Genomic DNA, 20,837 nt, shown 5'->3' with positions numbered 1-20,837 from the left:
AAAAAAAAAATAGAGCAAACTTACATAATGTTTATTTAAATATTTTCAGCAGGGTGACATTTGATAGAATTTAAGCAATAACACTTTACAATAAGGTTCTGTGTAAAAGCAGTTAACTAGTTAATGCTCATTTCAACATTCACTAATGCATTATTAAAATCATAAGTCTGAACTTGCATGTACCATCAATTTTTTTTTTTATTCCTAACTAATGTTAACAAAGATTAACAAAAGGGACCTTACTGTAAAATGTTACCATTTATTCTAGAAATGTTCTAAAAATTCTTTGGGCAGAAAATCTTTCACACAAGTCAAAACCAAAGCACAGTAAATTTAAGTTTTAATTGGACGTATCTGTCCAATTAACGAAAAAAAATTGTCACTTTTGCTGCTTTTCAAGAAATTACCAAAAGTTCTGGCTTCTTTAAAGTTCAAAGATGTTTGTGCAACCCGAGGTCTTCGTTACTGCTTGACTAGGTTGTGGAGCCACTTCCCCATTATACTAGGAGCTGTGAATTTCTTTGACGATATGTATGTCTATATCTGAGCTGTCGACGCAAAGTCAGAAGTTCTCTTTGAGCATCTAGCAGTTTGAGTTTCATTCTTTTTATCAATCTGCATTTGGTCTGCAGCCTTTTCTGCAGCCAGCTGTTAGCATCTAAAACATTAAACAAACGGGCTTTTGTCGTACATGGATCCCAAAGTGCATAGGTGTGGTCTGTGGCAGCTAAATCCTGTTAAAAAAAAATGTAATGCATAATTATTATAAATGCACAGAAATATAAGAGTAGGCTGTAAGATAAAAGATTCACTTTTGTGGTTTGACAGTAAGCCTCTTCAGTGCCGTGAGAGTGTTGAGCATCCTCATGCATCTCCTCAGTTTGAGTTTCCTCAGTGAAAAGAGGCGTCCTGTCAGGTGCGGTGTCATCCCATTTATCAGCAGCAGCCTTTAAAGCTCTCTTCAGCCTCTTCCTACAATTATTTTGCTGACGGCACAAAGATGACAACGAGACAACTATGAAAAACAGATTTTGTATTAAATTTCTCTATAGTGTGACCTTATTTACCTTTGTATCCCGAGCTGGGACTGCAAAGAGAGTTGGCACTGCGTTCCACAATAGATTTTTACGGTTGCCCAAACCACTGAAACAATCAGGGGTGAAATGAAGTGAACAGATGACCATGTGCTTCTTTGGCTGAAAGTCATCACGTCCAATGTTCTTTAACCATTGTTTCAAAACCGATGGCTTACTAAAAGGGAACCTGACAAGGGATAAAGATAACATTTTGCCGAATATATTTAGGATGCCTTTATCATCGTCAGACTATTGTCCATCGTTACCTACCTGTGGAACGTGATTTCGGGATTTTTGTTATTGTACCTATTTGTGCAATTATATGCAGAACAACTTTTCGGCATCTTTGCCCCGAACAAAGATGGCGCTTATCAAAAGCCCCGCAGTGTCTCAAAGTGATTAAACCTATAACGTGAACATGATCTTTGCTGCATTATTTGGTATATTCATTATATTACAAACAATAAAGATGAGATAACTCCGAGATAACATTCTCTTATTCGCAAAAGACAATCCTTAAAACGAACTACATTACATTGATTTCAGTTATTTTTCCGGTGATTCGCCTCCACGCTTTTCAAAATAAAAGTCTTGTGGTAGAATATGCTGAAGATGCACCTCAGTCAAACACTTAAGAAATTCCTAAAAGTCCTTTAATAAAGATTTGTTTAGTAAATTATTTAAGCAAAATTTCTTGATCCGTTTAATACTTCTGGTAATATATATTTTTATGATTGGGAAACTATCAATAAAAGAGTGGACTTAATATGAACATTTTACATTACATATTTACATGAGATGCACGGTTTTAAGTCCCACCCAAAAAGATCATTCTATGTCAAAACTCCATAAAAGGAAGTGTGTAAAATATGTCAGTACATCTCCTATTTAATTACACTGCATATTCAAATAACGCTGAGGTTAAAATCCATTTCCACGGAACCATGACATATTGTGTTTTCATTTGCATGTAGGAATGTTTACTTTAAATAATGTTTTTAAAAGTGTGAGATTGTTTTATGCAGTAAAAATCCACAGAGAATCTTCACAACGCGCAAAAAAACAATAATTGTAGTATTTTTGTTGTTGTGTGTCGTGCTTCCTAATATGAATCACGTTTGATCTCGCCGCACATAACAATGGGCGTGGCCTCATCCCGTCAGATGCGTCAGATGAGAAGCGGCTGTAGGATCTACTGAAGAAGAAGAGGGGGATGGGGAGAATTGTTTTTGTGTTGCATTCCTGCAGTGTGTTTGACCTTTGACCTCATTGTTGTGTTCTCCTCGTCTTGCATTCCAAACCGAGGATTTCCTGCAGTATGCCAAAGGCTTCTGGGGCTCGCCTGTTCTTCGCCCTGTCTCTGTTTACCTCCGTTTAACCAGCGAGACGTTACAAAAAAACTCTCTGGAACGCCGCTGCTGCAACAACCGACAGCTTTTTAGGCAAGCCGTTCTACGGAAACGCGTGCGTCTTTGAACAGAGCGACTACGCAAGTTCTTAGGGCGAAAGGGAATCAAAGACCCGTTTGGTGTTGCAGCTAGCCTAGCACGCTAGCGGGCTTGCCGTATATCACGCACACGTTTCATATCCGCTGCAGAAATCCGCACCCGCGCGACAACGCTGAGGAAATGAAGGACAAACAGAAGAGAAAGAAGGAGCGCACGTGGGCCGAGGCAGCTCGTATGGTAATATATTAACCGTTTTAAGTCAATTGTGACGGTTTAATCCCCGTGCGTGGGGTTAGGGGTGTTGTACGGGAGCCGCGAACAAAGCTGTGTCGCGCTAGGCTCGAGCTGTTGTCGGGTTGGACACATGCAGACGCCGCCGTCGTTACTGCTGTTTGTGTATCTGTAGGCAGTATGTGATGTTTCATAACCCGGCTTTTACCTTTGTGGCTCTTATACGGATCTTAGTCCACTGTCCCTGTACTTACCCTGTCAACATAAGCGTTACATTTCTAGCGTTTGTGTCCCATTTGAATGAAAGAGCCCTTGCTGGTAGCCTAGCGCATTAGCTGCTCTGCCTGTTTGACCCTTTGTTTGCAGGGCTTCTTTTAGCGAGCTGAGTAAAATGCTGATAATACCCATCGTGGGATATCTGTCTATCATTTAAAGATTTCATTTTCTTACTAAATGTGTGTCGTAAATGCTCATTTCTACGTCTTGTTTGTTTTTTAAGCAGCGACTGTTAAAATATAGCAGGCCATATTTGTATGTTTCTATCTAGTTCGTATGCCATTGATCTTCTTTGTCAGTTTTGGATACTAAATAAAATTACTATTAAAGTAAAAAACCTCTTGAATGATTCGCATCTGGATCAAAATATGCATTGTGGCTAAAGATATGGGAAGACTAAACAGGTCTGCTATTATGAAAGTAGGGGTTCTGCTTTTTTTCTCCACCGTGGTGGTCCAAGGGTGTGTAAAACTGGTCTGTCATGCATATATTGTTGCATATTAAATGTAACATCTACATTCTGTGTTTTGTTATTCAGAAGATGCTTTTCTCAAATGATCTGCATTATCCTAGTTTCTCTTTTGCAGTAATTTTTTCAAGTAATTGTTTCACACAAAAACTAGGTTATTCATATCAGACACTAGACTTATCAGTATCTTTGTGTTGTTGTAAAAATAGAGAAATAATAGAAATAGACCTGTATGGTGTGAAAATGTATCTGACCTTATGTTATATACAGTGTCTCAGACAAAATGAGCCTGTGTAGTTGAATTCATCTACCTGTTTCTGCTTTGTCTGTTTAAAAAAATCTTATGTGGTTGTAGTCAATTATGTATGTCAGGTCTTTGTCTGCATTTCTAGATGGTGTTGGCAGTTCTCACTCTTGAATTTGATCCACGCAAACAGCCCAGGCTGTTTTTTGAATTCAGTCATTTTTGTAGTTTAACTCATGGCTAGTTTCAGATTAAGAGCAAGAAAGGTTGGATGAGCTACAGACTGTGCTATCTGGTGAAAGTAGATCTTGAAACTCGAGTGCCGTTTTGGGTGTGTATCTCATGTGCTAGAGAACCACAACTTGTGTCATTTATTACAATGCTGTGTTATATGTCTCGGTTTAAACGCTATAATTCATAATACGACACCAGGTCTTAGTAACATAATTTCTGATCTCATATGAATGTTTACTTAGTGTATTTTCTGTGGTTAAAATCCAAGAAGATTATCAACCCAACTCATACCAAACAAACACATTACAGACAGTGCCCTTTTGCAGGTATCTCACTCAGTGGTTGAGCTTTGGGAAGCAGGTATGGGCATGTCTGTACACCTGGATGGATAGTCACCTACTGAGTCCTCTTTTGTAGTAATAGGACAGGCTCTCAGGGAGATGAGGACAAAAGGGAATGTTCTCAAGCAAACTGAATACTTAATGTAAAAGCAGAATTGAATTGATCGAAGGATGATCGGGTATTTTAGATGATTTGGTTGTGTGAATGTGCGTGAGGGTTTATATAATGACTTTGAAACAAAAGCAGCGGTGTGAAATGGCAGCTTTGAGAGTAAGATGCAACCAGATGCTTGGGCTCAAGGCCAGTGTATATCAGATCATCTTGGCGATACACTTGGAAGCAATAGGAAATGTGAAGCAGGCCACCTATTTTGTGTTTGTCGTCCTTCTCGATGGTTCCTTGCTTAAGGTGATTGTAACGGTTCTTGGTTTGTTAAAAAACAACCTATTTTTGAGAGAGGGAATTTGGTTTTCATTAGTCCTGTTTCTGGATGTGGGTGAAGCTGTGGTTTGTTTTTTGTGGTTGGACTAATACTGCATCCTCTACAAATGGTTTGGATGTTTGTGGGAACAAGGGAAACGTCACACTTAAATGAGGATCAGAGCCTTTTTTCCATCCAGAATGAGTTTTGTTTGTAAATTTAACCTCTTGCCCAGTCTGTTGGATATGTATTTATGAAATCCATATGATGATGAATTATATTTTATAAGATCTCTTAAATGATTTTACACTTGTTTCAGTTTTTTTTCCTATCTAGCTAATATTGGTAGTCTTGGGTACCTCTCAGAAAATATTTATCTACTCCTTAAAGGAACAGTTCACTCAAAACGACAATTGTATTTTACTCGCCCTTTAAGTTCTTCCAAGCGTGTATGAATTTCTTCTCCTGAACAGAACTTTGTATATTTTTCATACTTTTGAACTCAATAGAAATCAACAACAGCTTGGTTACCCGCATTATGCAAAATATCCATTCTGTTTAACAGAAGAAACTCATACAGGTTTGGAACAACATGACAGTCAGTAAATAATGGCAGATATTTTGTGGGTCCCATTTATCACTTTAATACATTTGTTTCAAAGTTGGACCGAAATAAGAAGTTCTGTATCGTAAGGTGCATGTCCCAAATATGGAGGCAATGAAGATGCTGCTTTAAGAATACCAAAATACATATTTAAAAGCATCAGTGTTGTTTGTCCTCTGAATTATGATGGTTTATGACATCACTCTATTTTTATTCGATATCATACCATGAAATGGCTGGGTTACGAGGAGTAAAGACCAGGCTGACACAATGCATGCCTCTCCAGAGGCAGTGCTTAAACGTGCCACTACTTTCAATCCCATTTTATATACTTGACTTTTTGTGCTTTGTCAGAACTGTTATAAATAACTGGAAAGTTTGTCTTGTCATTGCCTAGTAGTTTGGGTGATGTTCTCACAGCTTGACGTTTTTCATGCCTGCTTCCTTGCAGGAAGTGCACCTGGTATTTTATAATTTAGTGCACATTTCTTTTGTAGCTTGTGCTGTTCCATTTCCTGTTCCAGTGTCCTTGGTTCAAGACTTAGCTGAGCGCAGCGGGGAGCAGTGTTTCCTATTTTAACCACCATACAGGCAGAAGGTTACATGCTCTTATGCACCAGGACTAGGAGGATATTATTTTCTCTGTATAAATGGAGAGAGAAATGTCTGCTATTGTAGTAATCAGTCATATAGGTATAAAAGGTATAAGCCTGGAACTACTCAGTGTGTGATGGCTGCAGGTCAATTTTATGCTTTGTACATTGTGCAGTACCTGTGTAATACAGACATAACAGAAGAAAGCTGGGTGTTTCTGTTAAAACTGACATGGTCTTAAAATAAGTATGAATTGATGTGGCACTGTAATTGGCAAGCTGAGAGTGTGCTGTGCTTTAAATGTTAAGGGATTTTTCACAGTAAAACCCTCACAGATTTTTCTTTAAATGCCACAGGTATGTTCATATAGGTGCGGTTGGTCTCTCATGCCATTACAAGTGCAATTGTTCATGCATCCCACCAACCGGCTAAATTTGAAAATGTGTAGTCTTCCTGTCCCTAACATGAATGAGTTAATTGGTTTGACTGTATACTAAATTGAATAGTTGTTGATTTGATGTGATTTCTTTGACCTTTTGCAGGTTCTGGAGAATTTTTCTGATGCCCCAATGACGCCCAAACAGATTCTGCATGTCATCCAAACAAAGGGGCTCAAAGAAATGAGGTCTAGTATAAACAAGTTCATGAATATTATTGTAGTGTTTCTATTTTAAAAGAAATATTTATGCTTGAGATTTGTTTCTGTTTGAGTAAATTTTTACTGTTTCTAGACTCTGTCTGATTATCTTTTAAAATTCTATTTTGTGTTTCTCTCCTTTCTCAAACATTTCTCACCCTAAAATAGAAGGTAAGTGAATTGAATTCAGTATGTTGTATTGTGCATTCTAAATCAGTTTAGTCTTGCCTTCTTGAGCAGCGCTTAGACATTTCTTCCCTACTTTCCATCCTCCCTCAGTGGCACAGCTCCTCTAGCCTGCCTGGTCACCATGCTTCACTCTCAGGTCAGAGGAGACAGAGTGAAGAACAGTATTTTCTTCAAGCTTCCTGGAAGGATGAGTTTGTTTACTTTAAAGGTAGAGTCTATAAATCCCTCTCTTCATTTAAGTGCTTTACACTTTTCACTCTGGATTATGATGCCAAAACCAGCATAGAAAGAGCTACATATCCTGTGTCTGTATGTACCCACTGATGCCTACAGAAAAATGCACTTCAGTGGACAAAGAGCCCAACTGCAAACGAGTCTGGAGATGGGACCGGCACTCCTACAGCATCCACCACATCAACAGTTGAAGGAGCGGAGCAGGAGAGTTGTGACTCCACAGAAACGGCTGCTGCTAGTGGTGAAAATGATGGTGTGTGGACTATTCATTCTTTTCATTTTTTTTCCCAGAATTGATTCATTCAGCCTCTTTTCCAGTAAGTGGAACAGGCTTATAAATTAAAGAAGCATATAAAAGAGCTGAAAAGTAGAGGCCCCATCTTTTCATTTTAAGAAAAGCTTTGATTCCAAATGGTGATGAGCATTAAATACCCTGAGCTTAAGAAGCATGTAGTGCCTGAGAGACATTGATTTCTTTTTTGCTTTGGATGTGTGTGTTGCCATGGATACTGCGGCACATGACACATCCAGCAGTGACCTAGATGAGAGTGGTTTAGAACATGTATTTGTGTTGCGTGAAGGAGAATACATGCAAAATTATGCCTGAAAATGACAATGTATTTCACATTTGCTGTATTTTCTGAATTTTTGTAAAAAATCTTCTAGAGACATCAGCAGTATCAATTCTTTTTTTTTTTTTTTAAATATATCTTCACCATAACTAAACATTTTAAAAAGATTACTAGGCCTAAATGTGATAAACATTATAAAGCAATTACAAGTATTGAATGTCTTTGCTCCTGAATTGGGCGCTGGATCTTTCTTTCCCTGGCTTAGGAAGTTTATGTAATGGAATACATGCATATTTTCCACCTATTGCAAAATATAACTTGAATCATAATCCATTACAAATGGTAAGTGGGGGAAAAGTATGCAATGATAAATATTTTGTCTTCTAAGAATCTGCTCGATCAGGCAATGGCTGATATTCAAACTGGGTTACTATAGGTTCTAAAAATGCTTTAACATTAGTTTGATTAAAATAGAGTATTTCCAATGGTATAATTCCTAATGATCTTTTTGAAAAGATGTTAAATTGGGAGGACACCGACAGGAATTGCAGTATAGCCTGATGTGATTACTGTGGTTTTTAGTAAATAAATATTATCTTTGCAGGTTTCACAGGTTCAGCGCAGTTTGTAATCAATGAAAATTGCATGTTTATGACAAGTGATTACTTATCATTAGCAACACCCAGTAGCTCCAGAGAGGTTAGATATTGGGAGAACTAATTTACGAGCAATCATAAACGATATCGAGGCTTCTTTTTGTGCATTTTATGGTGGTAAAGCATATGAAGTGATATGCAAAATAAATGCAACACTCGGTCAACAGAATTTTGACGTCCCCTCTGCTCATCCTCTCCCCAATACTAAACCATCAACCTACAATACAAAACATAAACATTCACCTGTTAGTAAATAACATGTAGGAAATGACAGTGAATTACTGCTATACTATTGATGAATTGTCGCTGTTTTACTCTATGGTATTTATATTTTAATGTGCAGCAGATGGTTGTAATTGTCTTTAATCTCATCTTTTTAATTAGCAGCTGAAATTAAATACTGAAAAATACACTAGCATTTTACAAAAATTATGAAGTTAAGAAATTGTAATATCAACATCATATTCTTTTCTCTGTGAATCAAATAAACATGAACAGGATTAAAAAGTGATTTGCTGCAGTAATATTGTTGATGGATATTCTGCTTGTTTCCTCTTTGTTCTAGCTTCTGTGGATGAGACTTCCTCCAGTGCTTCTTGCTCCACAGAACCACAGACAAGACTCAGTCGCTCCTCACAGGTACCAGCTGTGCCTAACTTCACCTTTGCACTGAACCATCACCTTCATAACAAATTTTTACATGCAGGACGCTCCAAGAATGGATTTCCATCTCACCGTCATTCTAATGCACAGCACTCAACTCCTCCTCAGATCACCAGCTATGCCAGAAGGCAGTTGAATGCATGACATCACTATGTGAAAATTAGTCATTAGTGAAGTTCTGAAAGTTGATGTGAGTCAAGTCAAGAAACCCCCAAAGATAACACTGACAACACTGGTCATGACTAAGACCTTTTGCTCTTTTCTGCTGTCGTTTAAATTTCAGGTTGGGGATTTCTTGATTTTAAATATCATGTTCTAAACTGATCATTTGTTCGGTTGATCATTTACAGTAAATGCAGGGGGGAAAAAAACGTAAGAACTGAATCCATAAGAAACTTTGCCACCAATCAGTAGATTTTGAAACTTAAGGCTGGCTTCTTGCTTTCCCCCCTCTCATTTGCTTAATGTTGAACTTAAACATTCTCACTGCTTGTCAGTCTTGCAATCCCCTGCCGGCCACTCAGTTCCCATAGAGAATGAGTTGTCATCCCCAGGACGCTTACACCACGTCCTTTGCTTCTATGTTCTGTGTACCTGAATTTCTTAATATTCTATTGATAAAATCCTAACATTCTCAAATTTTACCGGGCATATGCATTTCCATTAAAATTCTCTTATGAGCATGCTATTATTTTCCATGTCTGTGGAGGACCTGTGTGTAAGTGCTCATGATTATTTCTCCCATCTCTTACAGTCAGGGAGACAAAGGAAGAAAGCTGTGATGATGCCCCGTGTAGTGCTCACTCCTCTCAAGGTCAACGGTGAACACGTCCCATCAGGTTACAATAATTCTTTTTCACTTTTTTTTTCCTCCCCCTTCTTTCTGTTTCCCCCCCACTCTGCAGTGGTTTTGTATACCTGCTCCCTCTGACTGTGGATGCTCTTTATCTGAGTGGCCTGACAGTGTTTGTAATTTTACGCACTGACACTCTCTAATCATTTATAGTGCAGTCTCCTCAAGGGCAGTTTTCCCACAGTTCCCTCCTGTTGACAGCCGCCTCCTCTCTTTCTTGGTTAACTTTGCACTAAAAGCAGCATCTTTTCTAGAAGCCACTGACGTGTTTGTCACTTGAACGTCAATACCCCTCAGTGTAAAAGCAGTGTTTCTGGTTTGTCTTGTCAGCCCTGCTCTGTTCCCCTTGGATATCTGCTTTGCATTTGCGCCTTAGAGATATCCATTCATCCCTCTTCCTCTTTGTCTCTGTGCCTTGGGATATCCGTCCCTTTTGACTTTTCGTGTTTCACGCACATGCCAAATCTTTGCCTGTCACTTTGGCCTCTTTAGTGCCACTAGCCTTCATGCCTCAGCTGCCCTACCCACACTCACTCGTTCTTAGAGAGTCTCACCAGCCTCCATCCTCCCCCCACCTTTACCCTCAGGAGCAGCGGGGAGGCGCAGGGAAGGCTCTAGGGGGGGTCCAGGCCCCACTCTCCGTACCCGCTCCGAGCTGGGCTGGAAACGCACCCAGCACTTCAAGAGCATACGTGGTCTTCGTTCAGGTACAGAGGATGAAAACCAAGGACCCCCATGTATTAATTACTACTTCTAAGCCCCTTGCTTACCACTTTCCATAGAACATCAGTAATTCAATAACTCCTTTCCAGGTTTTACACAGGAGGGAGTGAATAGCTAACATGTTTGAGCCAATCTATTGACAAACTGTGTCCCAATCTTCATTATTTCTAACCAGCAATTAAGACATTTGGNTTTTTTTTTTTTTTGTTTTTTTATTTGCAGTAGATGGTTGCATGCAAAAAAGGGTGTACGTGTATTTTTGCCTTGATTTTATTAAATCAAGGACATAGGTTGTTATGTGCATCTTGTGTCATGCTGGTTTGTGTCATAATGTTTTAGTCTATTGCAGAGTACCAACCATTTGTCTTTGTCAGGTTTGTCTTTTCTTTTTTTTTCTTTTTTTTTGTCTATTTTCATTGAAGATATGTTTTGTAGTGTGCGTTATGCTTTGGTTTATTAATTGCAGCACTGGCTGATGTAATGTTCTGTGGACCTATCTGGAATTTAAGCTATTATTATTATTATTATTATTCTCTGCCATAACACCCTGTGATTTATTTAAATTTGTGTTGATCATTTAGATCAGTTTTGTTAATGTAGACCTGTAGAGTCTGCTATAAAGAGATTACATAAATATGTCCCTGCCATGCAAGGTTTCATTAAGCAATGATCTTATGTACACTTAATGTAAGACTATATTTTGCAGGTCCCATGAAAAGGAATCGAGGGGGAGTGGAGGTGGATTTTGAGACTCCTGGCTCAATCCTTGTAAACACCAACATTCGCGCTCTCATCAATACGCGCACCTTTGCTGCTTTTCCTCCTCATTCCCAGCAGCAACTACTCCAGCTTTTACCAGAAGTGGACAGACAGGTATGTTTCTTAAAGGTTTTTACATTTTTGCTTGTTACAGTTATATTGGTATTTTGTGTGTATGTATGTATGTATGCGTATGTGTGTATATTATTTATTTATTATTTATATATATTTTTTTTTTCTGTTTGTTTTTTTGTTTTGTTTCCCTCACCCAATTTTCATTCTTTTAATATGTAGGTTGGCCCTGATGGCCTAGCTCGGCTAAGCAGCTCGGCCCTCAATAATGAATTCTTCACTCATGCATCTCAAAGCTGGAAAGAGCGTCTAGCTGAGGGTAAGTCTATTATTATTGTTCTGTAATATATGTAAAGAAATTGTAGAAACCGTCAAAAACTGTATATTAACTTTACTCTCTAAATATTTTTACTCTTGGGTGAGTTCACACATGAGATGCAGGTTCGCTTCAGGCAAGAGATGGAAAAGGAGAAGAAAGTAGAAGCATGGAAGGAGAAGTTCTTTGAGGAGTACCATGGCCAAAGGTTTGATAACCTTTTTTAAATATTCTTAAACTGCTTAATTCCTAGAATTTTGATGTTGATTTAATCCCATTTTTTCCCAATTTATTTCTTTAGGTCTGGGTTGACGAGAGAAGAGGCATTAAAGCTCACAATGAGTGATGCTGGAGATGTTGCCAGTGCAGTCCTCGATTCTGATTCTGCTACAGTGGCTACACCCAAGAGACGAAGTGTTGGAAGGAGACGGAGGGAAGGCCGTATCAGGCGGCGTTCACGTGCTGACCTCAGACGAAGAGCTCGGCGAACACTTTGCAAAACTGCAACAGTGGCTGTACCTTCAGCAGAGACAACAGAAAGCACTGCAACTCCAGATGTTGAACCATCTGTTGCATCTCCAGTCCCAGAAGCGACAGCAGTTCAGGGAGAGGTGGTCCTTCAAACAGACCTCGGACTGGAAGCTCCAGAAGAAAACCTTTCTGCAGAGGCAGTCCCCTCTCCTGTTCCTGTCCCTACACCTCCTCCAGCTTCTACAAGCTCAACCTGCGATGAACCAGAAGCCTCCACACGCCTGTTGCCTGAAGTACCTGAACCAGCTGTTGCATCCACTTCCTCTCCTTCCTCATCCTCCTCTTCAACGTCATCTTCATCATCACCCTCTTCTTCTCCCTCCTCTGCCTCAGAAAGACAGACTTTTGCTGCAAGCTCAGATTCCTCTTCTTCCTCTTCCTCCTCCACTGCTGCTGTTGCCACCGACCCGCTGGACGATGGGGCTTCGGTCATTACCACTGGTACAGCGGGCACTGGTGCAAGCAGCCGAGAGAGCAGCCCTGCTGCCAGCCCTGCCACAGCAAGTCCAGCAATTCACCTCAAGGAGCAAAAGAGAAGGCCAGACGAGTCCCAGGCCTTCACCAGCTTTCCCGAGAAAAGGGCGCGGCTGGATGAGCGTCAGTCCTTTCGTAACACAGTTGACTGTGTGCACTCAGAAAAGCCACAACCTACAACAGAGGAGCCCAAGGTCCCGCCAATCCGGGTATGTTGGACATGTTATTTTTTTCCAAATTTGTCTCTTGTACACCTCGTTGTAGTTAAAAACTGTTTTTATGTATACCACAACTCATATGAGTGTTTCTTTTCTGCCCATTCCACTAGATACAGCTCTCCCGGATCAAACCGCCCTGGGTCAAGGGGCCGCCAACGTACCAAATCTGTCCCCGCATCGTCCCCCCCAGTGAAGGGTCGAGGCGCTCTGGGACAGGGGCGCGCACCCTGGCGGACATCAAGGCCCGTGCACAGCAAGCCCGTGCCCAGCGGGAAGCCGCTGCTGCTGTTGCAGCCTCTGGAGATGGGGGAGGGCCTGGGGGGAGCGGCCCGGGGGGTGGTACTGGGATACCGGATCGCTCCAGCGGGAGGCGTTCGAGAGAACACCCAGGGCCGGTTGAACCTGGAGGAGGAGGAAGAAGAGGAGGAAGAGTTGATTTGGAGGAGCAGGAATCGCCTGCGAGCTCTCATTCGTCTGGAGCACAACTACAGCTGTCCAGTGTAGACTCAACAGACAGGCCTCAAACCTCCACCCCACTTACCGAACCATCGCCTTCCTCTGTGTCTTCAAACCCATCTTTACCACCATCTGAGTCTCCGAAAACACTCACGCTATCGCCACCTGCAACTGACAGCCCTGCTTCCCAGGATCAGGTGGAGGAGATTTGTGGAGTGGAAGAGGTGACTGCCTGCCCAAGTGATAAAGCCTCAGAGCAGACCTTAGACACCCCAGTGCCTACACCAAGTGAACCAGAGTCTTTTTGCAGTCACCAAGAGGGGAGAGGCGAGGATGCAGAGTTCAGTGAGAGCAGAACAACTACTCCTGTTTGCACCCCAGCATCTAATGATTCCATTTCTTTAGTGCCCACCTCTATACCAGACTCGCTGCCAAGATTTGGTGCCCAGGGTGTGGATGTCATCAGGACCTTGGCAGCTTCGTCTCAACCCTGGGAAGGTGAAAAGAATAGTGATGAGCATCACCCAGGGACAACTGGAGTTATCCAGCATGGCTCAGACTTGAAAATGCCCAAAGAGACACTTGTTACAGCACGAAATGGATGGGTAGAAAGCAGTGAAGAGCATTCCATGAGAGAGGACATGATACAAGAGCATAGGAATGGAGGAAGTGATGCTAAATATAAATCAGTCTCTTTGCCTTGTCTACCAAGTAATGGTGAGGAAGACACTGGAGGACACAGTGATTCTACAGAGACAGCATCTGATTTTGAAAATGAAACTCAAGAGGATGAAACACTGGACTGGCATGGAACCCAGATGGATAGTAACGTGCAAGCTCAGAATACAAAGTTGCAGAATCAACCTGTCATTCAGACCTCAAGTCGTCTCACTTCAATGTTGAATCCTCCTCAGCACCAGCAACCAGTAATACAAGCCCATATATCTAACTCCAACCATACTCAAACTGTCATTCAGGCTCGCTTCCCTAATGGTGTGCCAAACCAGTCCATCATTCATCCCCACAAGCAGCATCCAATTCACAGCCATGCTATAAACCATGCTCAGGACCAGATTGCCACTGTGCCCTCACAAGCCCAAACGCAAGCATACCTGACGCAGGCAGAGAGGGACCAAAGTAGGAATCTACGACTGAATGATAATGGCAATGGAGTGAAGCTGTTTGTCTCAGCAGATGATGACACCAAACCTCTCAGCAGAGGGCCTGGAGAAGATTTTGCTTTAAAGAATATTGCAGTTCCTCCCGTTGGCAGAAGAGCGCAAGGTTCATCTCGACCAGTTTCCTCTGTAGAGGCCAACAACCCTCTTGTCACCCAGCTTCTTCAAGGCAGCCTACCCTTAGAAAAGGTTTTACCCCAGCCTCACTCAGTCAGCAAGCTGGAAATTAACCGACTTCCAGGTGCCCCTGCCATTAACTCAACCAGTCGACAACCTCCACGAAATTTGGGACCACGTTTTAGAGGCCCGTCTGAGTCAGGAGGACCTATAGAAACTGGTGGATCTGACTTCCAAAACAAAGCCTCTTCTGCCCGAGTGTCTCCTGGGCCTGGTCGGAACTTTGGTTCTTCACCACCGGGTTCTACTCCATCTCGAATGGCATGCTTGTTTGAGGAAGCTAGCCCAAGATCCACAAATGTTCAGTTCACTTCTCAACAACCCGGAGGTGCAGTGCCTCCCGGAGCAGTACCTGTCATAACATCCCTCCCTTCAAACTCTTCTGCCAGAACCTCAATGGATGTGAACTCTCAGAATGCTGCAGTTTATGAATCGGCTGTCATTAAAGAGCATCCTGGACCTCTTCCTCCAAGGGGTGAAACTCCAGAGAGGCCAGCTAGCTTTCAACAGCATCCTAACAATCTTTCTCAGTCTGTGTGCAGAACCACACCTGATACTCCCTCACCTCCACATGGTGACCTTTGTCCATCAGAGGTTGTACCTACTGTTAAGATTAACTGGCGCCCGAGCAAACCCCAACCACCTCAGCATCAGATGTATCAGCAACAGCTATCTCCTGTAGCTACAGTAAAGAATGAAGTTTCCTCACGCCCTTCGTGCCAACAAGCTCTGACCAAAAACTCAACTGCTCCAAACAGTGGCAATACTTCTGTTGTAATAACCAAAAAGGAGCCTCTGGACAATTTTCATGGAGGTGGAGGAGCTATGGAAGGACTGCTAAATATGGAAATGTCTCTAGTTAGAATGGCCAAGAAGGAACAAGTCAAAAATCCATATACCCGCCAAGCAGACACCTCCGTTTCTCCTGTTTCCTCCTCTCCTTCCTCATCAGCCTCCAGTCTCCCTTACCAGCTATATGGTAAGCTACCAAAACTACAGCAGAGTGGGGGCAATGGAGGGTCCTCATCAAGCTTCAGTTACACAGCTAATGTGTCTGTGGTGGATGGTAGTGGGTTCTCCCGCAGTTTAGCCGATGGGGTGCTACAGCTAAGGCCACGCGTGAGCGTCAGCAACAGCGGAGGCCAGAATGCTACGCTTAGCATTCAGGCATTTGCGGACAGTGCTGCAGAAGAAGTGGCTCTCAAGTGTTCCTGTCGACTAAAGGCTATGATTATGTGCCAGGGCTGTGGCGCTTTCTGCCATGACGATTGCATTGGCCCCTCAAAACTGTGTGTCTCATGTCTGGTTGTCAGATAGTTTGTTGCAGCTCCTCCAAACTGAGCCGGTTGGTCAGAGCAAATGCTTTGACCACTCCAGACAATTCTAGCCCTTTGCCTGTGGTTGGATACCACTGAAAGTCTTGGACTCTTTTGAGCAAAGAATGAAGCAGGACACTGCGTTGATTTAAATGGGACAGTTGTTTTTTTTGTTTGTTTTTGTTTTTTTGATGGGCCAGGCAATACAATAGGGCTGGAAGATTACTTGTAAGATAAAAAAAATTCAGTCTGTATTTTTGTTGCATATTTTTTCTATTGCTGTTATGGTGTTATTATTATTAATATTATTATTATTATGATTACAATAATAATGATATTGTTGTTATTATTATTATTATTGGTATTACGTGAATTTACATGGCACGGTTGATTGTAAATTGTGCCTTTTTTTCCCCCAACAAAACATTTACCTCATCTTCTTGACAACAGTCATCAGTTCAGTGTGAAAATGGTGGCGTTCCTGTTTGTTTTCTTCTCTTGAATTCCTCTCAGTGAAGAGAGCTTTAGGAGAATTTTGTGTGTAATGTCTTGCAAAGATTATTTTTTTAATCATTAAATAAGAAAATACATTTTGGTTATTTTGTAAGTGCTTTCACTCTTCTTTTTGTTTCCATTTTTATTTTCTTATCCAAAGTGAAGTTCAGTCTGTACTTGGCGGTTAAGCACAGTATTCACATCTAATAAAGCTGAAAGTAAACAAATTTTCTTTACTTGATTTTTATTTTATTTTTTAACTGAGGGTAAAGTGGGCCAAAGTTGTGTTTGGGGAAAAAAGGTATCATTGTATCATCACAGTGATACATTGGTATCATTGTATTTGTTTCCACAGCATGTGCAGATATTTCTTTCAATGTCACCCATTTAGAGAGGATTTACCTTCAGTCCTCATAATAATGCATAAAGTATGGTCCGCACTTTCAGTAATCTAAATTATGCATTTAATCGGTCTCACATGAGTCCAATGTTATCAGTGTTTAGACTTTATTTAATTTTACATTAAATGTTTGCAGAGACAACGGTCTGAGTTTGTTTAAAATACATACATAATACTTTGGTTTGTGTTCTCCAAAAACTGAATTTACAACAAAAATTGATTTACAAGTCAGTTTTGACCCACTAGTCTTTGCTACATTTGGCACCTCATTGTTAACTGTATGCCACATGCACACTTTCATTTGCATAATGAAAATAATATCTGACCATTTTAAAGGTGAAGGATTTTAGTCATGATATAGATGGTATAAATGCATAATTCAAAACGGGTTGCTTTTTTCCAATTAGTGCATTCTACATCACTGGACTAAGTACACATCAGAGCATTACCACAATTCAGAGCACCATCGTATAACTTGTTACACAACTATAGACTATACCTTTTATACTTCTATATAGCAAAAAGCAAATGAAAAGGCCCTGAAAACGGTACAAACCCAATATTATTTCAAATTGGCAAAACATCTCAGATAATCAGTCTTTCATCTTGAAATCCCTGAAATTGTACAACACTGATTGTGTTGGACAATCAACACTTTTAAACGTGCCATTGTATTTTCCCACAATAAGTGTAAGTCAGCACACAATTAGACGTTTTTTACAAATCCATACACCAGTAGAACCACTTTTCATAGTAAATCTATGAACTGAAACTAGATGTTACATAACTCACAAAACAAGTGCGAATACACTGCATTTATGATTTAGTAAATTGTTAGCCACTAATGTCCATCTGACAATGTCACTGCACAAATAACATGAAACGTAGATTAATAAATTTGTTTTCAATGTTTCTTGATTCCATGATTGAGTTAGCATTCTAGACCGTGAATCCAGATCCAGCAATAAACCAAATGAGAATTTTCCTCTATAGATAAATAAAATGAAGTATCTGTGCCACCTGACTTGGCTGAACAAAGAGTGGTGAAATTCTATGAGAAAGGTTATCGGGTTAATGCAAAAAGTGGATTCTTAATGTGACAGTGCTAGGTAGATGTGAGACGTTTACAACAGACTATTCACTGGAGGGAGAAGTCTACTTCTCTCTGTAGTAAAGAAGATACATCTTGAGAGGCTCTGGCAAAGGCAGGCTAAGGATCCTCTCTCTTAAGAGGTTTACTGGAGTCTCTATCACCAAAACACTGCCCTCATTCCTTCTCTCATTCTCTTCTTTTTCTTCTAGTTGTTCACAAACCCTTCTGCAGTCTTCTTCTTCATCCTCATTGTCTGTGGATGACTGGTTGTTGTTGTTGTCCATGGGTCCGGGAATCAAGCGACTCATGAACAAATAACTATTGGTCAGAAGAGGGGTGTCACGGTGCTCTCGTCTCTGTTTAAGGTGATTTCTTCGCTTCAATCCAGTTCTCCGTGGTAGTGGCAAGGATCCAGACCCGGATTTCTTTAGAATGTGGCGGATGGAGATGCGGGACAGATCCTGAAGACTCCGCACCTCAAACATGACAGCTGGACAGCATGAAACATATTTATTTATATACACCAATCCTATTATCATTAGACTCAATATACACACAAAATCTGGTAAGATCTAATATTTTATTCTCAGCAACACTGCATTTGTTCGATTCAAAAAAAGCTATTTTCTATTTAACATTTTAGTTCCTGTAAAAGCAAAGCTGAATTTTTTTTAGCATCTATGACAGAAATAATCGTTGAAATCAATTTGTAATAAGGTAAATTTTTCTGACTTTTTTTTTCTTGTATACTTTTAAACCATAGTGTGCAGTACTGTTCATATGTGCTATAGAAGTGAAATTGCATTTTTTCATATTAATATACCAAAATAAAGAAAAGACCACAATGATCAAATGTAATAAAGCAATATAAAATACAATAGGTGACTTACGTATAGACACTGCTCTTGGTTTCCCATTTTCTCTGTGTTTAGGGAGCACAAGTGGTGCGAAAGAAACCGCTATTATCTTTCTCGTCTCCCATGTGTTATATCCCGTCCGAGTAATTTTGGTGAGCTAGAACAAATAAGAAATGCATAGGCATATATACATTTCACACACAATCTCCCCTGGATTACCTGAAACCAGATGTAATGCAAAATTGCCTATTATTCACCTTTTCTTCCAGGGGCAGTACTAAGATGCCGCCAACCTTCAACAGCTTCTTCATGTAGTCTTCATGTTCTCTCTGGACCCCTGCGCCGCAGTAAACCCTGTCATACTGTCTGCTTTCAGGGGCAATCTCCAGACAGTTGCCAACCACAAAGGAAGGCTCACAGAACTCAAATCTAAACCAAAAAAATGATCAATCTCAGTCACTCATTTCTGCACATTACACTTTAAACAATGGAATGAAGTTGTTTTAATATAGAAGTAAAATCCCAAAAGTTACTACACCTGTCAAAACTATCATTTGTCTTGATGAAGAAGTCCAGCTTCTGATAAGCATATTCTATAACATCTTCGTGTAATTCCACACCATGATTCACACCAAATGGTCCTGGAAATATTCAGTGGAAAACATTCACTGATCACATGTAAAGAAATATAAAGAAAACCCACTGGTGAGAGAGCAACAACGGGGTTAAATGTTAATAATTCAAACGCATTAAAAAAAAAAATCATTTACTTACCCTGATGTTGCTCTGAAGCTGTGTAATTATTTTTCTTTTCTTGAACACAAAAGAAGATATTTTGAAGAATGAAGGTAACCAAACATGTTTAGTTCTCATTGATTTCCACAATGGAAGTCAGCGAGAATGGAACCTGTTTAGTTACCATTCTTCGAAATAACTTTGTGTTGCTCAGAAGAAAGAATACAGTTTTCGAACGTCACAGGAAGTAAATGATGCCAGAGCGTAATGAAAGCCTTCATATTCTCTATGAACTCACCTAGTATAAGTCCCACCATGGTGCTGAGGTAGCCTGTGCCACTGCCCAGGTTAAGAAAGGACAAGCCAGGCTGCAGGTCCAGAGCCTCCATCACCTCAGAGTAGATACAGGGTGCAGAGAGGTGGATGTTACCGTGTCTCCAGGCCAGATCCTTGTAGGCACTGTCGCGGAATTCTTCCAGATAGTAGTCAGCACGATCAATGGCCCTGAACGCATGTTCAACCAGATCTGAGCGAATGTACTGAGCCTCCTTCAGGTTGTCAATTAACTCGTCATTGTCCTCCCCAGCGCTGACTGCACCTCCCATTTTAGCTCTTTGTAGGGGTGAAGCACAGGATAAGAAAACGAAAGACATGTAAGTACGCATTTAAAGATGAAAAACTGGAAACACCTTCGGGTTGATTTAGGTCTTGAAAAACTGATAAACAACCGCTTTGGTTAGTTTCTTGCTATAACAGTGGATCTGAACTGATTTTGCTTCAGAAGACTGGCACACCAGCACAGTAGCAGGACTGAGTAACATATAAAACTGTATTAATATTACCATAAAGTAAATAGACAAAATAATATGCTAAATTGACTGGCTGACTATAGGAAAATGTACAAAAGTGGGGTCGGTAATTGTTTTTTAACGTTCTTAAAAATATTTTATGTTCACTAAGGCTAAATTCTTTTGATTAAAAATACAGTAAAACAGTAATGAAATAATATTAAAATATAAATGATTTTTGCAATTCAAGATAAGTTTTAGCATTCGTTATTAGGAACATCTGTACTATTTATTTTTAAATATTTATTTTAATTTATTTTTTACTTTTTTAATGAATATAAAGTGCAAAATAACAGCATTTATGTCAAATATAAATCTTTTAGTAATATAAAGGTTTTTTTTTCTGTCACTTATGACCAATTCAATGAATATTTTCTTATTTTCAATGAATAAGTATCCATTTATTTAAAGTTTGGTAAAAAATTCTCTTGAATTTTGGTTTGTCC

General features: G+C 40.2%; 3 protein-coding genes across 7 annotated transcripts; 1 reads left to right on the top strand and 2 right to left on the bottom strand.

Annotated features, from left to right (window-relative positions):
- Positions 1–118: 118 nt before the first annotated feature.
- LOC122329231 (THAP domain-containing protein 3-like) lies at positions 119–1,642 on the bottom strand. 2 transcript variants are annotated; one of them, XM_043225421.1, is made up of 5 exons: positions 1,612–1,642; positions 1,347–1,481; positions 1,068–1,263; positions 813–986; positions 119–734 (listed from the first exon to the last, which is right to left on the bottom strand). In XM_043225421.1, the coding sequence occupies exons 2-5, from the start codon at positions 1,418–1,420 to the stop codon at positions 498–500; spliced, it is 681 nt and encodes a 226-aa protein (XP_043081356.1). In that variant the 5' UTR covers positions 1,421–1,481; positions 1,612–1,642; the 3' UTR covers positions 119–497. The 2 variants fall into 2 exon arrangements, with proteins under 2 accessions (XP_043081356.1, XP_043081357.1); XM_043225422.1 differs by having other exon boundaries at positions 1,068–1,143; positions 1,347–1,637.
- A 589-nt stretch (positions 1,643–2,231) lies between these two features.
- On the top strand, positions 2,232–16,686 carry LOC122328599 (polycomb group protein ASXL1-like). 3 transcript variants are annotated; one of them, XM_043224360.1, is made up of 13 exons: positions 2,232–2,761; positions 6,482–6,564; positions 6,745–6,747; positions 6,856–6,973; positions 7,099–7,252; positions 8,793–8,866; positions 9,645–9,729; positions 10,331–10,450; positions 11,173–11,339; positions 11,520–11,616; positions 11,716–11,821; positions 11,915–12,827; positions 12,953–16,686. In XM_043224360.1, exons 1-13 carry the CDS (start codon positions 2,705–2,707, stop codon positions 15,962–15,964), a joined length of 4,989 nt encoding a protein of 1,662 aa, XP_043080295.1. In that variant the 5' UTR covers positions 2,232–2,704; the 3' UTR covers positions 15,965–16,686. The 3 variants fall into 3 exon arrangements, with proteins under 3 accessions (XP_043080295.1, XP_043080294.1, XP_043080296.1); XM_043224359.1 differs by having other exon boundaries at positions 2,233–2,761; positions 12,947–16,686; XM_043224361.1 differs by lacking the exon at positions 10,331–10,450 and having other exon boundaries at positions 2,233–2,761; positions 12,947–16,686.
- A 260-nt stretch (positions 16,687–16,946) lies between these two features.
- Positions 16,947–20,173, bottom strand: LOC122328600 (protein-L-isoaspartate O-methyltransferase domain-containing protein 2-like). 2 transcript variants are annotated; one of them, XM_043224362.1, is made up of 6 exons: positions 19,842–20,173; positions 19,583–19,621; positions 19,347–19,449; positions 19,066–19,237; positions 18,842–18,965; positions 16,947–18,441 (listed from the first exon to the last, which is right to left on the bottom strand). In XM_043224362.1, exons 1-6 carry the CDS (start codon positions 20,146–20,148, stop codon positions 18,014–18,016), a joined length of 1,173 nt encoding a protein of 390 aa, XP_043080297.1. In that variant the 5' UTR covers positions 20,149–20,173; the 3' UTR covers positions 16,947–18,013. The 2 variants fall into 2 exon arrangements, with proteins under 2 accessions (XP_043080297.1, XP_043080298.1); XM_043224363.1 differs by lacking the exon at positions 19,583–19,621.
- Positions 20,174–20,837: the final 664 nt, after the last annotated feature.

Source organism: Puntigrus tetrazona, chromosome 23, assembly GCF_018831695.1.
Source record: "Puntigrus tetrazona isolate hp1 chromosome 23, ASM1883169v1, whole genome shotgun sequence".
Taxonomy (NCBI): Eukaryota; Metazoa; Chordata; class Actinopteri; order Cypriniformes; family Cyprinidae; genus Puntigrus; species Puntigrus tetrazona.
The sequence above is the reverse complement of the archived record's forward strand: the minus strand, read 5'-3'. Positions and strand labels throughout refer to the sequence as shown.

Bases quoted from the DNA above. Each gene is read 5' to 3' on its own strand.
- LOC122328599 (XM_043224359.1), top strand. From the start codon at position 2,705: ATGAAGGACAAACAGAAGAGAAAGAAGGAGCGCACGTGGGCCGAGGCA. The intron at 10,451-11,172 runs GTACAGAGGATG...TATATTTTGCAG, and splicing joins CATACGTGGTCTTCGTTCAG to GTCCCATGAAAAGGAATCGA. The intron at 11,822-11,914 runs GTTTGATAACCT...TTATTTCTTTAG, and splicing joins GAGGAGTACCATGGCCAAAG to GTCTGGGTTGACGAGAGAAG.
- LOC122329231 (XM_043225421.1), bottom strand. From the start codon at position 1,420: ATGCCGAAAAGTTGTTCTGCATATAATTGCACAAATAGGTACAATAAC. The intron at 1,264-1,346 runs GTAGGTAACGAT...ATCCCTTGTCAG, and splicing joins CCCGAAATCACGTTCCACAG to GTTCCCTTTTAGTAAGCCAT. The intron at 987-1,067 runs GTAAATAAGGTC...TTGTGCCGTCAG, and splicing joins TCCCAGCTCGGGATACAAAG to CAAAATAATTGTAGGAAGAG.
- LOC122328600 (XM_043224362.1), bottom strand. From the start codon at position 20,148: ATGGGAGGTGCAGTCAGCGCTGGGGAGGACAATGACGAGTTAATTGAC. The intron at 19,238-19,346 runs GTGTAGTAACTT...TTTTTGGTTTAG, and splicing joins ACAAATGATAGTTTTGACAG to ATTTGAGTTCTGTGAGCCTT. The intron at 18,442-18,841 runs GTAAGTCACCTA...CATGCTGTCCAG, and splicing joins ACCAAGAGCAGTGTCTATAC to CTGTCATGTTTGAGGTGCGG.